General features: G+C 43.8%; 1 protein-coding gene across 1 annotated transcript; it reads left to right on the forward strand.

The window, feature by feature from the left end:
• Window positions 1-10,877: 10,877 nt before the first annotated feature.
• On the forward strand, window positions 10,878-13,254 carry LOC306966085 (immunoglobulin lambda-1 light chain-like; the record flags this gene model as incomplete). The annotated part of the gene is made up of 4 exons (XM_079560719.1): window positions 10,878-10,911; window positions 10,966-11,040; window positions 11,119-11,436; window positions 12,935-13,254. 4 exons carry the CDS (start codon window positions 10,878-10,880, stop codon window positions 13,252-13,254), a joined length of 747 nt encoding a protein of 248 aa, XP_079416845.1.
• Window positions 13,255-13,761: the final 507 nt, after the last annotated feature.

The following is a 13,761-nucleotide window of genomic DNA, read 5'->3' on the forward strand; positions in this document are numbered from 1 at the left end:
TCATTGTTAAAAGTTCCACTGCTTGGGAGGATGTGCTGTCATCAACATGGATATTAAAATCTCCAAGGATTAAAACATTTTCCAACTTTATTATTGAAGATAAAAAGTCACTAATATCCTTTAAAAAGACCGCAGCAGATCCAGGGGGACGGTAACCAGCACACAATGAAATGAGCGAGAGGAGCCAGACAAGAGGAAGTTGACATGATCTCCAAAAAGTCAGGTTTTAATAACATCATTTAAATTTTCAAAATAATGCCTCACAGCCCCCAAATATGGAAGTATAGAGTACTTTTATATTCAGCCAAGAGTCCTTCACTTCTAATTTGAGGGATTATAGAAAGTGTTCAAGAACTGGGAGGTTTCTGGGCTGTTTGTCACGCACTGCCCTTTGGAGGTTTATCCACAGATCTTTAATAATGTTTAGGACAGGACTGTGAAGACCATGGTAAAACCTTCAGACGCACCTCTTAATGTCATCCATTGTGGGTTGAGCCGTGTTTATGATCATTACCTGTTTGTAGAAGCCATTTGTAGTGTCGTGTCACTATTCCGGAGATGATGCAGTAAAGCAGTGCTCTAACACTGCACTATGTTGAAGGAATGTTTTCAGTTTTTATGATGTTGCTCTCAGACTTCGACCAGATTAAGTTAAAGGACTTTATTGTCCCCGTGTGGAAACCTGTTCTCTGCATTTGACCTGTCCTTAAGTAACGCTCCTGTTAGGGTCAGTTTGGGTTGATGAGGAAAATTGCAGAAACCCAGAGGAAACCCAGACACAGGAAAACCTTTTAAGGCCAAACTGAACAAAACTAAACAGGATTTATGTGTCAGACAAACGTGCAGCTGTCAGATAATTCATTACAGTGTTTTAAACCAGAGGAGAGTTATGCTTTTATATATGTTGGTGTTTTAGTCTGGAAGTACATGCATATTAAATAATTCATATGATGTTTTTCAAGTAGAGCCACAATCTGAACTAGTTTAAGAGTTAAGACCACACAGAGTGCACAGAGTCTACATTACTCAAGTTCTGAAGCAAACATTGATATCGATTCATCTCTAAAACCCGAGTCTAAAAGGTAAATTTAGAGTCTGTTGTTGGTTGATCAGTGAAGCAGCACGCCTCTGTTCTCGCTCGGTTCTTACCCATGATGCACCTGTGCATCTGGTCCCTGTTTCAGGAAACTGCTGTTTCAACTCTCCCTCAGCTTCTGAGACATCCTTGTACAATTTCATGCTTGTATTTGTTTTTGAATGGGAAGATGCTTCAAACCAGTGGACCTTAACTGGCGGGTCAAGACCCAAAAGTCTGTCGTGGAACTGTTTTCAGTGGGTCGCATGAGCGTCAGCCTCATCGTAGTGGCTCTTTGCCTCATTGGTGCAGCTCAAACTGGGAGCTGGCACAACCAAAATAAATAGTAAAAAAAACGGTCTGTTGTGAATAGCGCTGGGTACCGTTAAACGGTACCTACTTGGTACCGACCGAAAAGCTCCGGTAGGAGGCGGTATTGAAAAATGTTTTATTTTTCGGTGCTAATTTTCGGTAATTTTTCTCTCCAAATGTCAATAAATGATCCGCAGTGAGTCTAAAAAGCCTGAACTCATGAGCAGCTTCAGCACAAATGTAGAAGCAAAGCTGTAACTTACTCACACTTCAGTCATTATCAGAGATGGCAGAGCTAAACCAGGACTAAACCAGGACTTATAGTAAACTGGTTAAAAACCAGGACTAAACCTGGACTGAATAAGAAACTAGACTCTTAGACAAAGAGAAAAGCAGTGACAACACGGCAGTGACAACGAGAAACACATGGGCTTTACCTTTAACTTCAGCCCCAGAGCCTGAAGTTACTGCTGTTGTTTAAACTCCAGCTGCACCAAATGGCTGCACCGGAGCATTTGGGTTCAAAGATTGTTTCTGGAAAAGGTGAGCGCTCACTCTGCATTAGCCATTTTTGGAGCAGGTATGGTGCATTTTTAGTGACAGAGTGAGCGCTCTCACTATGTAACAGATCTTTGACGTGTGAGGAGCTTTCACTTCGTCGAACAGAGCAGTGTGTTTAAAAAAGTTTATCTGAAAGAAAACGGTGCCTGATGTGGATCTGGTCTGTTCCTGCAGCTCAGGAGGTAATAATGTCCTTTCTCTCTTTTTATCACTGCTTTAGTGGGAATTCTGCTCAAAAAATGAAGTTACAGGTGACGCTGCTGCTCCTGTTTTCTGATGTGCCGTGTTCGGATTTCCACCTGAACGATACTTTTCCTGTGCACGTTATTTTAAGTCAATTAAAATAACATAGGTATCGAAAAAAGTACCGTTAAGGCACCGGTACCGAAAAGCAAGTATTGTTAAAGTAGTGGTATTGAAAAAAAAAACGAACGGTACCCAGCCCTAGTTGTGAAATACTTTGAGGGCATATAGTAGACTACGATCTCTTCTTCATTCCTCCCAGTCACACACGCTGGGCCGACTGAGCCCTGTACGTGATCCATCCAATTTCCTCCGATCTATCCTGGGCAGGGTCGTGGAGGCCGCAGTCTCAGCAGAAATGCCCAGACTTCCCAATCCATGCACACACCTCCTCCAGCTGTTTTAGGGGGACCCTGAGGCGACACCAGGCCAGCTTGGAGACATTGTCCCACCAGTTAACCTGGGCCTCCCAGCAGGCCTCTTCCCAGTAGGACATGCCTGGAGGCGACCAGGAGGCATCGGAAACAGATGCCCGAGCCACATCAGCTGTTCTTTTCGACGTGAAGGAGCAGCCACTCTACTCCGAGCTCCTCCTGGGTAACTGAGCTCCTCACCCGATCTCGAAGGGTGCGCCCAGCCACCCTGTGATGGAAGCTCATTTCCAATCTCATGACCATAGGTGAGGGTGGGAACGTAGATCGATCAGTAAATCGAGAGCTTTGTCCCTCGACTCAGCTCCCTCTTCACCACGACAGACCGATACAGCGACCGCATCACTGCTGACGCCGCACCGATCCGTCTGTCCATCTCACGCTCCATCCGCCCCTCACTCGTGAACAAGACCCCGAGATACTTGAACTCCTCCACTTGAGGTAAGGACTCCCCACCGACCTGTAGAGGGGAAGCCACCTTTTTCCGGTGGAGAACCATGGCCTCAGATTTGGAGGTGCTGATCCTCATCCCGGCCGCTACACACTCGGCTGCAAACCTCCCCAGAGCAGCTGAAGGTCCTGGTTTGTTGAAGCCAACAGAACAACATCGTCCGCAAACAGCAGAGATGAGATCCTGAAGCTCCCAAACCGGACACCCTCCGGCCCCTGGCTGCGCCTAGAAATTCTGTCCATAAAGGTTTTGAACAGAACCGGTGACGAAGGGCAGCCCTGTGGAGACCAACACGCACCGGGAACAGGTCTGTTAAGTTAAGACCACACAGAGTGCACAGAGTCTACATTACTAAAGTTCTAAAGCAAACATAGATATTGGTTCATCTCTAAAACCTGAGTCTAAAAGTTGCTTAATCATTCTAAGTCTGATCTTGGCTCTGAGGCGACATGGCAGATATCCTCAGACAGGATGAGGTGCAGTGTTGGTGCTGAGTGCTGAGTCCCTCCTCCTGCGTCTCCTCTCTGTCTTTATAAGCCGCCCGGCGACTCATGAGTACATTCCCTGACAACATGCTGTGGAGCCTGTGCACTCTGGGCTGTGCTCTCACATGTAAGGAGGCTGCTGTCCCTGCTGCTCTCCGCTCACTCCCACTCTCTCTCCTCACTTCAGCTCTTGTTCTCGTTCCAGGTGTGAGCGCTGTGACGCGGCTGACTCAGGAGCCTCCAGATGTGACGGTGAGGAGAGGACAGAGCGTCTCCATGGACTGCAACCTGGGACATGTGGAGGATCGTGCAGCTTGGTGGTACAAACAGGCTCCAGGAGGAGTTCCACAGTTTCTGTTGAGATTTTACCATTCCTCTAGCTCTCCAACCTACGGCTGTGGTGTGTCCTCCTCCAAATTCACATGCACTCATCAGTCTAAAAGAGATTATCGTTTGACCATCAACAATGTGGACCAAGGAGACTCTGGAGTTTATTACTGTCAGACATGGGACACCTCTGTTAAGGAGTTCGTATCACAGTGATATAGAGTGTGACAAAAACCTAAGCTCCTCACTTCCTCTTCTCCTGCTCTCTGTCTCTGTCTGTCGTCTCCTCACAGCTCCGTCCTGGTGTCCTCTGTCCTCCTGATGACCTCCTGATGACCTCCTGATGACCTCCTCAGGTCTCTCATGGACCAGAGGGACACAGATGAAGGGGCTGGACATGTGCTGAGTGTCCACAGGAAGTGAGAGTGTCTCTGTCCTCGTCAGTGAGAGTGAGGAGGTTTTTGTACGAGTGTTTCTACAAACTGAAGCACTGTGGTATTCGGCCCAGGCTCCCAGCTCTGGGTCACAGGTAAGACTCTCCACACTCTCATTTATATGGTTATTTTCATTTATGTTGCAACAAACGTTTGAGTCACATTTTTAGAGAGTTATTTCTTTTAATTTAATCCTATTTTAACAACCCACTTTAGTGATATTTTAGAATCAATGGAATGAAGTTTGAAATTATTTCATGTGTGTGATTATCTGTGCATTTAAACCAAACTCTTTAAAAACTATTGTATGATAAAAGTATTTAAGATAGATACATTTAGATAGCTATGGAAACAAAGTGAAGGATTGATTTTTTTAAAACTTTTATTTTATTTTGTAGGTAAGTAAGTATTTTTAATAACTCCATGAAGGAACAATGTATTTTTTTTTTTTTTCATTTTGGAGATTGACCTCTCCTCTTCTCATACATATAGAAATAATATCACTTTTTAAATATTTGAACCCTTTTATTGCCAACTTTCTGTCTCTAAGTCACTCAAATGTCTTGCCGCTGTCGGCCCTTTGACTCCACAGACTCACATTGTGATCACTATTTTTCAAACCTCTTCTATAAAACGGATTCAAAATGTAATTTCAAACTTCTGCATCTTTTCTGAACCTGAGGCTTCAAACTAAATTTTTTTCACCATGAAGTCATTTTTACCTAGTATAGCAAGAGGACCAAAATGCATGTTACTGTCGTAAATAACCTAAACAACTGCATTGCTCCATTGTTACTGAATCGTTCACTTTATTTTGTGAGTTTAGGCATCAGAGTGAATCTGTGGAAGTGTTTAGGACGAGACAAGACAGTGTTAGAGAGACAGTATTTGTAAAACCGAATCATTTCAGAATGTTAACTCATAGAGGAAAATTCACACTAAACATCTGTGTTTGAGGATGGAAAAACAAAAACAAATCCTAACATTGCATGAGGGACATCAAGCACAACAATAAAACATACACATTTACTAGAAAAACCTATGAATAGATGTATCAGTGGTGTCAGAATAATGAAACAGAAGCTAAAAGTAACATGTGTGATTATTGCACACTGCTCACACTGGTTTCCTGCCGACAGTTTCCCCACACTTTGTCTGGATAAACACTTATATTTCCACTGGCATCTTTGTGTTTTCTTGTTCCAGACGATTCGGCTCCTCCTCCAGTGGTGACAGTGTTCCCTCCGTCCCCCGCACAGCTCCAGTCTCCCACAGTGTCCCTGCTCTGTGTGTCCTCTCAGGCGGGGCCCTCTGCTCAGGTGAGCTGGTTGGCTGATGGGAGTCCAGTGAGCAGTGGGGTCCAGAGCAGCACCGCCGTCCTGGGACCGGAGCGCAGGTTTCACATGAGCAGCTCCCTGTCCATCCCCACGTCCCACTGGAGCTCAGGCCAGCGGCGGTACACATGCCGAGTGTCCGAGGGCTCTCACTCACAGACCGACAGGACCATCATGGGCGGGTGTGTGTGACTCAGACTAGAGCAGCACAGAGGAGTCCAACACTTCCAATATCAGCCTCTGAATCATCAGTCGCTGCATCTGCTTTGTGTCTGTAATGAAATGTGTGGATTCACTTTCAAAATAAACTCTGCATGAAATGAATGAATGTGTTTTTATTAGTAGAACTTATACTTGTTTTCCTGGAGGTGAAGTAGTACATTATTTAAAAAAACCTAAAAGAACTAATTTACAATATTCAGTGACACAGGGACATCGCAATATTATAACTTTGACATTAGTGTTTATTTGTCTTTAATAAATACAAGCTCCTGGGCCTATTGCTGAGCTGCAGGAGCATTTATAAAAAGCCTGCACCATGAGATCGTTATTGTCCCTGAATAAAAGAACCGCCAAAAGTTAAATGAGTGCAGTGAAACTGAAAGTTGATGGTTGATCAGTGAAGCAGCTCCTTCTTTCTCTCCTCTTTTCCCAGGATGCACCTGTGCAGGTCGGCTTCTCCTCGTCTAAAGCTCCATTATTTATACCGTATGATATAAAGTTATTAATGTAAGACATCTATTAGCAGTGAACAGGAGTGGGGCCAAAACAGTGCCTTGAGGAGAGCCTTTTCTCAAATGTGTCATTTCAAATCCAACTTGTATGGTGTCGTCAGTCAGTGAAACAGATTCACATATAGACCTTACAATAGTTTCCCATTTCAGTTGTTTTTTTTTTTTTGCTATTGGAACATCAACACGAGAAAAGAGTCTTTGAAGTTCACAGAACCACAGTTAGTGCTGAGCTCCACTGGTGCAGAGAAGACGTGTTTCTGGCTTGTCACTAAAGTACATTTAGAGTCTGTTGGTGGTTGATCAGTGAAGCAGCACTTCTCTGTTGTCGCCCTGTTCTTACCCATGATGCACCTGTGCATCTGGTCCTTGTTTCAGGAAACTGCTGCTTCAACTCTCCCTCAGCTTATGAGACATCCTTGTACAATTTCATACTTGTATTTGTTTTTCAATGGGAAGATGCTTCAAACCAGTGGACCTTAACTGGCGGGTCAAGACCCAAAAGTCTGTCGTGGAACCGTTTTCAGAGGGTGGCAAGCCATTTCTTTCAATATTCATCTTCTAAAAAAGTGTAGTAACACTATCTGAGTCCATTAAAATAAATGATCAGCTTGTTTTCGTCATGATGTCAGCTCTGTGGGCTTATGTAATCAACCTTTATTTTCATCCCAGCTCGTCATCCTTGCCCCAGCTCTTCAGCCTCATTGTAGTGGCTCTTTGTCTCAATGGCGCAGCCCAAACTGGGAGCTGGCACGACTAAAATAAATGTTAGAAAAACGGTCTGTTGTAAAATGCTTCGAGGGCATAGAGTAAACTACGATCTCTCCCTCTTTTGGCTCAGCACCGCTGTCATTCCTCCCAGTCACACACGCTGGTCCGACTGAGCCCCGTGAGTCGATGTGTTTACGCAACTGTAGTCTGTTTATGAGTAAACAGGGACAGTTTATCATTCATAAACTTATTGGGACCAGAGGCATCTCTGAAATGACACTCGAATCGAAGAAGAGAAGCAGTGCAAGCCTTGAATCCGCTCGCCACCTCCCTCTGCGCTGAAAGCAAATCATCGCCGCTCACACATAAAAATACAAGTAATAATAATAAGAATAATAACAATAATCATAATAAAGGAATAGTATCGGCGAATCAGAATAGTCCTCAAGTCGGAGCTGAACTCAAAGAACAAGATTGCTGCCATCAATAACTTAGCAGTACCAGTGGTTACGTATAACTTTGGTATAGTACCTTGGACAACGCAGGATGTGAAGAATATGGATAGTAAAACCTAGCCTGGCTAACACCAGACTAAAATCACAAGTGATATTTAGTCTGGGGACCACCAATTCATTTTCTCGTAGGAGAGGTGTGGTTTACGAGCGTCCATAGTCGTTTATTGGGCGATACGAAAAAAAAAAAAAAAAGTCTGCACGTAGCCCTAGCCAATCATATCATCGTATGAGACGACGTATGACGTACCCGCTGTAAACTTTTGAGCTAAATTATTTAGAACAAGGTCTAAAGCTTGATCAAAAAATACCATCGTGTCTGCTGCTGTCATGTTGGATCCGTAAATAAACTTTTTTTTTAATTATCCGTAAATAAACTACAAGCTTCCGTATATCGAATAGCGCGTCATCGTCTTGCCGTCCCTCCTCGCTCTGTGATTGGTTCCCAAATCCACCGGAGATTTGGCCATGGTCCCCAGGCTGTTGTGCAGTTCGAAATAATTCGAGCGCACACAGCAGCCTGGTGTTAGCCAGGTTAAGTAAAACCAGGAAACTGCTAACAACGCGTGGACTTCTTCACCCAAGCGGATGTAGACCGGTTGTACATCTCACGCCGGCTGGGAGGCCGAGGTCTGCTATAGCTTGAAACAGCTGAAGAGGCTGCTATAGCAGGGCTGTGTGAATACCTGGAGCAGTCCGATGGGCGCCTCATCAGACTCCTGAGAGACTTCGACATGGTTCAAGTACAGCGCAAGTCCATAATTCAAAGAGGGCATGAAATCAAAATCAAGTACGATGTGCCCACATGATCAAACAACACTGCTGAGAAAACGAAGGTTCTGCTCAAAGGCAAATTAATGGCAGCTAGAGTGAAACGCTACAAGAACAAGCCCCTGCATGGCCGATTTGCCAAACATGCTGAAGAACGTTATGTGGATACAGAACTCGCATACTCTTGACTGTGGAGTGCAGGACTCAAAAGTGAAACTGAGAGCCTAGTTATAGCTGCACAGGACCAAGCTCTAACTACAAGCTACCACCAGAAGAACGTGATGGGCGTGCAGGTCAGCAGCACATGTCGCATGTGTGGAGAGGCAGAAGAGACCATCAGTCATAGAGTTTCTGGCTGAAAAATCTTGGCTAAAAAAGAGATTCTGGACAGACACAACAAGGTTGGAACCATCCTCCATTGGGCACTATGGCAAAGAATGGGTTCAGGGACAAATGAGAAGTGGTATGAACACAAAACTGAAAAAGTGGTAGACAATGGTGACTGTGTGCTCATGTGGGACATGACCATCCCTACAGACCGTACTATCACGGCAAATCGACCAGACACTGTGCTCCATGACAAGAACAACGAAACGTGCTATTTGTTTGATGTGACGATCCCAGATGACAAAAACATCTTAAAGAAAGAAGCGGAGAAAATCACAAAGTATCGAGATCTGGAGATTGAAATCAAGCGCATGTGGAACACCAAAACTCAAATTATGCCAATAGTATTCGGAGCTTTAGGAACTGCTAAGAAAGGGCTCTGAGACTGCCCGCATACTTCGAAGAGTCCTTGGCTGAAGACCTTTTTACACTATCAATGCAAGCAGCTAAAAATACTACATCTACAATGTAACAGAAGGCTGTAGGTTGCATTTTAATGGGCGATAGTGACCCCACGTGGTTTTCTAAGACACATCATTCCTTTTCATGTTCATTAAATAGACTACAATTACCACACACAGTCATCACATAAACAGACTCTCAAACCGTACAACATATAAATATCCTGTCCCGGTAAAAGAACTTTCGAGCATGTTCTTTATCTTTGGATTACATTTTAGGCCATACAGTTAATTTATTGAAATGAATGCTCACATCTCTGGTTGTTCATGAACCATACTTTCACTCCTTTAGTGAAGGCTCTGAGATCATCTAAGCTCAATATTTCAGTGAGGAGCTCGTTCCATGTCTTTATGCTGTGTAAGAGAACGCAGACTGTGCAAAGGCTGACTTGTGTCTGGGAAGACTACACTGCCCCCTGGAGGTTGTTCTAGTTACCCTTGTTGCTGTATCTGCTGCCTGATGAAGGAATTCTTTGAGTGGAGGTGGGGCCAGGTTATGGACACTCAAAGAGAAAATCAGAGAGAAATAAAGTTATTGAAGTGAAGCATTTCATATTTGCTCAGAATGTGACAGTGGTGGTGTTGATTTTAAGATTTTCAGAGCATGTTTGTAGAGATTCTAGTTTCTTTAGGCTGGTTTTGTTTGCTTGGGACCAGCTGGTGATGCAGTCGGAGAAGTGGGACAGAACCATACGAGCGATCGCTTTTATTGTTTACTTTTTTTCACCGGATGTTTTGGTGAACGGTCGGCAACAGCTGATGTATCCAGGCCTCTAACACAGTTTTATAAAATGATCGATATGTTTTAGCACAAGGGAAGCAATGCCCTGTTTATGAACATTGTTTTTGCCGATCATGGGATTCTTATCATTTAGTTTAAAACGTAAAATGCCTACCACGGCCCCCGGATGTGACGACATCGCGATCGCTCGTATAGCGTTAAGGAAACTTTCGGCTGCTTCAATTGAGAGGGAGTTTCTTCTGCTTTTGAAAGTGGCCAAATTAAACTTAAAAGTTTTATTATATGTTCATCAAAGTTTAGGAAGGGGTCGAGTGTGAGACCTAGATATTTGTGCTCTGTCACATTTAGGATTGTTTTGCCATTTACAGTTATAGTCGGATGAGTAAGGATTTTTTGTTTGTTAAAGTAAAGAGCAGCAGTTTTTTTTTTTTAAAGACCTTTAATAATGTTTAGGTCAGGACTGTGAAGACCATGGTAAAACCTTCAGACGCACCTCTTAATGTCATCCATTGTGGGTTGAGCCGTGTTTACGACCATCACCTGTTTGTAGAAGACATTTGTAGTGTAAGAACAGAAATGTTTTCAGTTTTTATGATGTTGCTCTCAGACTTCGACCAGATTAAGTTAAAGGACTTTCTTGTCCCCGTGTGGAAACCTGTTCTCTGCATTTGACCTGTCCTTCAGTGCTTGGGCGACCTGTCAGCAGACCTGCAGTTAGCGTCACGGACAACACTACATATAGCTGGAACGTGAACCTTTTGTGCATGTTTTGAGTTGATGAGGAAAACCGCAGAAACCCAGAGGAAACCACCCAAGTTCTAAAGCAAACATAGATATTGGTTCATCTCTAAAACCTGAGTCTAAAAGTTGCTTAATCATTCTGAGTCTGATCTTGGCTCTGAGGCCGACATGGCAGACATCCTCAGACAGGATGAGGTGCAGTGTTGGTGCTGAGTGCTGAGTCCCTCCTCCTGCGTCTCCTCTCTGTCTTTATAAGCCGCCCGGCAACTCATGAGTACATTCCCTGACAACATGCTGTGGAGCCTGTGCACTCTGGGCTGTGCTCTCACATGTAAGGAGGCTGCTGTCCCTGCTGCTCTCCGCTCACTCCCACTCTCTCTCCTCACTTCAGCTCTTGTTCTCGTTCCAGGTGTGAGCGCTGTGACGCGGCTGACTCAGGAGCCTCCAGATGTGACGGTGAGGAGAAGACAGAGCGTCTCCATGGACTGCAACCTGGGACATGTGGAGAAGAGTGGAGCTCGCTGGTACAGACAGGCTCCAGGAGGAGTTCCACAGTTTCTGTTGTATTTTTACCATTCCAATAGTTCTCCAACCTACGGCTCTGGTGTGTCCTCCTCCAAATTCACATGCACTCATCAGTCTAAAAGTGATTATCGTTTGACCATCAACAATGTGGACCAAGGAGACTCTGGAGTTTATTACTGTCAGACATGGGACAGCTCTGTGAGTGAGCACGTATCACAGTGATATAGAGTGTGACAAAAACCTAAGCTTCTCACTTCCTCTTCTCCTGCTCTCTGTCTCTGTCTGTCGTCTCCTCACAGCTCCGTCCTGGTGTCCTCTGTCCTCCTGATGACCTCCTGATGACCTCCTGATGACCTCCTGATAACCTCCTGATGACCTCCTGATGACCTCCTCAGGTCTCTCATGGACCAGAGGGACACAGATGAAGGGGCTGGACATGTGCTGAGTGTCCACAGGAAGTGAGAGTGTCTCTGTCCTCGTCAGTGAGAGTGAGGAGGTTTTTGTACGAGCGTTTCTACAAACTGAAGCACTGTGGTATTCGGCCCAGGCTCCCAGCTCTGGGTCACAGGTAAGACTCTCCACACTCTCATTTATATGGTTATTTTTATTTATCTTGCAACAAACGCTTGATTAACATTTTTAGAGAGTTATTTCTTTTAATTTAATCCTATTTTAACAACCCACTTTAGTGATATTTTAGAATCAATGGAATGAAGTTTGAAATTATTTCATGTGTGTGATTATCTGTGCATTTAAACCAAACTCTTCAAAAACTATTGTATGATAAAAGTATTTATTATCCAGAGCTCCACAGATACATTTAGATAGCTATAAAAAAAAAAAAAATGAAGGATTGATATTTTTAAAACTTTTTTTTTTTTGAAGGTCTAACTCTCCTCTTTTCACTACTCCATGAAGGAACAATATATATATTTTTTTCATTTTGGAGATTGACCTCTCCTCTTCTCATACATTTAGAAATAATATCACTTTTTAAATATTTGAACCCTTTTATTGCCAACTTTCTGTCTCCAAGTCACTCAAATGTGTTGCCGCTGTCGGCCCTTTGACTCCACAGACTCACATTGTGATCACTATTTTTCAAACCTCTTTTATAAAACAGATTCAAAATGTAATTCCAAACTTCTGCATCTTTTCTGAATCTTGAGGCTTCAAACTAAAGCCCTGACACATTTATTCACCATGAGGTCATTTTTACCGAGTATAGCAAGAGGACCAAAATGCATGTTACTGTCGTAAATAACCTAAACAACTGCATTGCTCCATTGTTACTGAATCGTTCACTTTATTTTGTGAGTTTAGGCATCAGAGTGAATCTGTGGAAGTGTTTAGGACGAGGCAAGACAGTGTTAGAGAGACAGTATTTGTAAAACCGAATCAATTCAGAATGTTAACTCATAGAGGAAAATTCACACTAAACATCAACAAAAACAACAAAAACAAAAACAAATCCTAACATTGCATGAGGGACATCAAGCACAACAATAAAACATACACATTTACTAGAAAAACCTATGAATAGATGTATCAGTGGTGTCAGGATAATGAAACAGAAGCTAAAAGTAACATGTGTGATTATTGCACACTGCTCACACTGGTTTCCTGCCGACAGTTTCCCCACACTTTGTCTGGATAAACACTTATATTTGCGCTGACATCTTTGTGTTTTCTTGTTCCAGACGATTCGGCTCCTCCTCCAGTGGTGACAGTGTTCCCTCCGTCCCCCGCACAGCTCCAGTCTCCCACAGTGTCCCTGCTCTGTGTGTCCTCTCAGGCGGGGCCCTCTGCTCAGGTGAGCTGGTTGGCTGATGGGAGTCCAGTGAGCAGTGGGGTCCAGAGCAGCACCGCCGTCCTGGGACCGGAGCGCAGGTTTCACATGAGCAGCTCCCTGTCCATCCCCACGTGCCACTGGAGCTCAGGCCAGCGGCGGTACACATGCCGAGTGTCCCAGGGCTCTCACTCACAGACCAACAGGACCATCATGGGCGGGTGTGTGTGACTCAGACTAGAGCAGCACAGAGGAGTCCAACACTTCCAATATCAGCCTCTGAATCATCAGTCGCTGCATCTGCTTTGTGTCTGTAATGAAATGTGTGGATTCACTTTCAAAAATAAACTCTGCATGAAATGAATGAATGTGTTTTTATTAGTAGAACTTATATTTGTTTTCCTGGAGGTGAAGTAGGAAGTTTTTACATGTTTTAAAAGCCTAAAAGAAGTGAAAGAAGTGAAGTAATTTATAGTATTCAGAGACACAGGGACATTGCAATATTATAACTTTGACATTAGTGTTTATTTGTCTTTAATAAATACAAGCTCCTGGGCCTATTGCTGAGCTGCAGGAGCATTTATAAAAAGCCTGCACCATGAGATCGTTATTGTTCATGAATAAAAGAACTGCCAAACGTTAAATGAGTGCAGTGAAACTGAAAGTTGATGGTTGATCAGTGAAGCAGCTCCTTCTTTCTCTCCTCTTTTCCCAGGATGCACCTGTGCAAGTCGGCTT

The sequence above is a fragment of the Gobius niger genome, assembly GCF_951799975.1.
Source record: "Gobius niger genome assembly, chromosome: 8".
NCBI lineage: Eukaryota > Metazoa > Chordata > Actinopteri > Gobiiformes > Gobiidae > Gobius > Gobius niger.